Source organism: Apteryx rowi, unplaced genomic scaffold, assembly GCF_003343035.1.
Source record: "Apteryx rowi isolate R43461 unplaced genomic scaffold, aptRow1 scaffold_33, whole genome shotgun sequence".
Taxonomy (NCBI): domain Eukaryota; kingdom Metazoa; phylum Chordata; class Aves; order Apterygiformes; family Apterygidae; genus Apteryx; species Apteryx rowi.
Genome location: NW_020449752.1, coordinates 4428129 through 4431762, shown reverse-complemented (window position 1 = coordinate 4431762; position 3634 = coordinate 4428129). Strand labels below are relative to the sequence as shown.

General features: G+C 61.3%; 1 protein-coding gene across 1 annotated transcript in view; it reads left to right on the top strand.

The window, feature by feature from the left end:
- Window positions 1–2195, top strand: part of LOC112968932 (endothelial cell-selective adhesion molecule-like) — a 3851-nt gene extending 1656 nt beyond the window's left edge. Inside the window, exons 2-7 of the mRNA XM_026071716.1 lie at window positions 347–504; window positions 615–828; window positions 927–1082; window positions 1234–1356; window positions 1450–1588; window positions 1913–2195. Coding sequence (XP_025927501.1) covers window positions 347–504; window positions 615–828; window positions 927–1082; window positions 1234–1356; window positions 1450–1588; window positions 1913–2195 — 1073 coding nt within the window. The remainder of the gene's footprint in view (window positions 1–346; window positions 505–614; window positions 829–926; window positions 1083–1233; window positions 1357–1449; window positions 1589–1912) is intronic.
- The last annotated feature ends 1439 nt before the right edge of the window (window positions 2196–3634 follow it).

Genomic DNA, 3634 nt, shown 5'->3' with positions numbered 1-3634 from the left:
GGGGGGGGGGGGAACGACCCCCCTGTCCTGCGCTATCCGGCGGCCGGAAACGGGGTTTTTCCCCGGGGCGAAAACTGCCGTTAAACCAACCGGGATAAGGGGGGGGCACGGAAAAAAACCCAAATAACCCCCAAAAAAAACTTGGGAGCAGGTGGCCGCCGGGATAGGCGCGACCTCCTCCTTTTTTTTTTCCCCCCTTCCCTTTTTCCCAACGAAGACGGCGTAAAAGCGGGAGGCCGGGGTGCAAGCGGGGAAGCGGGATCGATTTAAGTTTAATTTTAAATTTTTATTATTATTATTTTTAATTTTTTTTTTTCCCGGCTCCTTTTGGCGGGATCGCGGCCAGGCGTCTCGGCGGCGACGCTGGAAGTGCACGTGGCGAGCGGCTCCGTGTCGGCCGTGGAAGGGCAGCGGGCGGTGCTGCCCSTCTGGTACACCAGCGCGTCGCGGAAAACACCCTACGTCACCTGGCTGCTGCACCAAGCCGGCGCCGACCCTTTCCAGGTGAGCGCCGGCATCCCGACCGCACGGATACCCAACCCTAATCCCACCCGGAACGTGGCTTGCTTTTTTTTTTTTTTGGGATACCCATAGCGGCGTTTCGCTCCCGGCAGATCCTGACCTACCTGGATGGCGCGGTGAAGGTGGAGGAGACGTTCCTGAAGCCCCGCGTGGGTTTCCTCCATCCGGTGACGTCGCGCAACCTCTCGGTGCTCATCAACGGCACGCGGGAACGGGATTCGGGACAGTACGTGTGCACGGTGAACGTGCCGGACGACGGCGCCGGCGGCGGCAGGAACGTGGGAGTCGTCAACCTCACCGTGCTGGGTGAGGCGGGATGGGGGGACRGGGCGCGGGAAAATCCGGCGCCGCTTTCCCACGGCGGCGCCGCGTCTTTCCCGCTGACGCCGCGTCCCGCTCCGCAGTGCCGCCGGACGCCCCGGCTTGCCGGCTGCACGGCAGCGTCGCCGTGGGAGCCGACGTGACGCTGAGCTGCTCCTCGCGCAAGGGCAAGCCGGCGCCGGCGTACCGGTGGCGGCGAGCGGCGCCCGTCGCCCAGGTCTTCTTCCCGCCCGTGCAAGGTGAGACCGCGCGGCGGGTGGGGAAAAAAAGGAGAAAACRGGGAAAAAAACGCCCCGTCGGTGCTTTCGCTCCCCGTCACCTTAACTCTGCCCACCGCGGGTGGGAGGTGGCGGGAGGCAGCGGGAACGCGGAGTGATTTTTCCGCCGCAGACGGCGCCCAGGGGACCCTCAAGCTGAGCAACCTCTCGACGGACATGTCGGGCCTCTACGTGTGCGTGGCGGAGAACCGGGCCGGCTCGGCCACCTGCAACGTCACCTTGGAGGTGTTCTCCGGTGAGTGGGCGGCGGGGGGGTTTCCGGGATGGGAGGAGCCCGGCGTATCCCGGCGTATCCCGGTATCTCATCCCGTTCATCCCGTCCGGCCAGGCAGCAACGCGGCTGTGATCGCCGGCGCCGTGTTGGGTTCCTTGGTGGGCTTCGGCCTCCTCGTCTTCCTCGGCCTGCAGCTCCGCGTCTACCGGCGGAAGAAGCGGGATGGGCAGGAGGAGGTGGCCAACGAGATCAAGTGAGCGTCCGGGGGCCGCGTTGGCGGCGACGGTCTTATTATTATTATTATTAATTATTATTATTATTTATTATTTCTATTTATTTTCTTTTCCCCGGGGTGCCCGTCTCCGAGCTGCCCTTTTCCCCGGGAAAAATCAGTGCATCCCCTCTCCAAACCCATTCCGGGCAAGCCGGCAGCTCGGGAAGGCGCCCGCCCCGAATTTTTCCCGCCCACCTCCCAGCAAAGGGATGCAGGAAAATATCCCGGTCCCCTCGGCATCGCAGTTTGGGGATTTTTTTTCCCAACCCGGTTCCCGACTCTCCGCTCGCTTTTGCTCCGCAGGGAAGACGCCGTGGCTCCCAAAACGCTCTCGTGGGCCAAGAGCGCCGACGCCGCCTCCCGCAGCAGCACCCCGTCGTTGGCTCCGGGTGCCAGCGCTCGTCCTGGCGGCAGCCGGGCGCCTTCGGAAACCGCCTCCATCCTCGGAGCCGCCGCCGCTGCCGGCCCGGCCAACGGCGTTCCGGGAAGCCAGGGCCGTCGGCAGCTGCCCGCYGCCAGCCTGACCCGCATGGGCGCCGTGGCCGTCATGGTGCCGGCGCAGAGCCAAGCCGGCTCCCTCGTGTGACCCCCCCACCCCCAAGAAAGAAAATCCCCTTTTTTCCTTTTTTTCCCCCCAAAGGGACTTGCGCTTTTTTAACGGACTCCCGAAACCGTCTATATCGCTCTTAATTTTTTTTTTTTGGATGGGGGATAACGATTAGTTTTTAACCCTGTAGGATACTAACAGCTCTCGCAGCCCCGGCCGCTGGCCGAGGGGGGGGATATATATATATATATTTTTTTTAATATATGGTTTTAAATGTAATATTTTTCATAAAAGCATTAAAAGCGTTCGGGGGGTTTTGGGGGAATTTGGGATGTCGCGCTTGTTTTGGCTTCGCAGCCGTCCCCCCCCGCCCTCCTCGTCCCAAGGTTCCTCCGGGCGGATGGAGCTGCCGGAGCAGCCGTGCTGGCTGGGCTCTCGCTTTTTTGGGGGGTTTGGGGTGTTTTAAGCAGTCCCGGATGATGTCATTTGGGCCCCGTTGCCCGTCCGTCCGGTGCAGTCGCCCCTTCGGAGGCGTCCGGGTGTCTTCCCGCCGGCTGTCGCGTGCCGGCCACCCCGGGTCTGGCTGGTGTGATGTCATGATGGTTGTATGGTGGCACCACGCCTGGCCCGTGTCTCTATGACATCGCGCCGGCTGTCACACGTCCATCAGTGACGTCACACCGGCCGACTCACATCTGTATGACATCGGACCAGTCATCGCACCTCCGTCAGTGAGGTCACACCAGCCAACTCGCATCTGTCTGACATCATCCAAGTCATCATACATCCGTCAGTGATGTTGGACCATCCAAGACCCACAGGTATGACATCACGCCAGCCATCACACCTCCATCGGTGGTGTTGGACCATCCAAGACCCACCTGTATGACATCATGCTGGCCATCACGTGTCCTTGAGTGATGTCACACCAGCCAACTCACACCTGCATGACATCATGGTGGCCATCACATGTCCATCGGTGGTGTTGGATGATCCAAGACCCACCTGTATGACATCACACCAGCCATCACGTGTCCTTCAGTGATGTCACACCAGCCAACTCATGCCTGCATGACATCATGGTGGCCATCACACGTCCATCGGTGGTGTTGGATGACCCAAGACCCACCTGTATGACATCACACCAGCCATCACGTGTCCTTCAGTGATGTCACACCAGCCAACTCATGGCTGCATGACATCGTGGTGGCCATCACATGTCCATCGGTGKTGTTGGATGATCCAAGACCCACCTGTATGACATCAYRCCRGCCATCATACACCCGTCAGGGGTGTCACAGCAGCCAGCTCACGCCTGCACGACATCATGGTGGCCATCACGCGGCCATCAGTGACATCACACCAACCTGCCTCGCAGCTGCACGACGTCACAGCGGCCGTCTCCCGCCCGTGAGTGACCTCGCACCGTACGAYGGGCGCCTGTACAACGTCACGCCGGCCGTCGCGCAGCCACACGC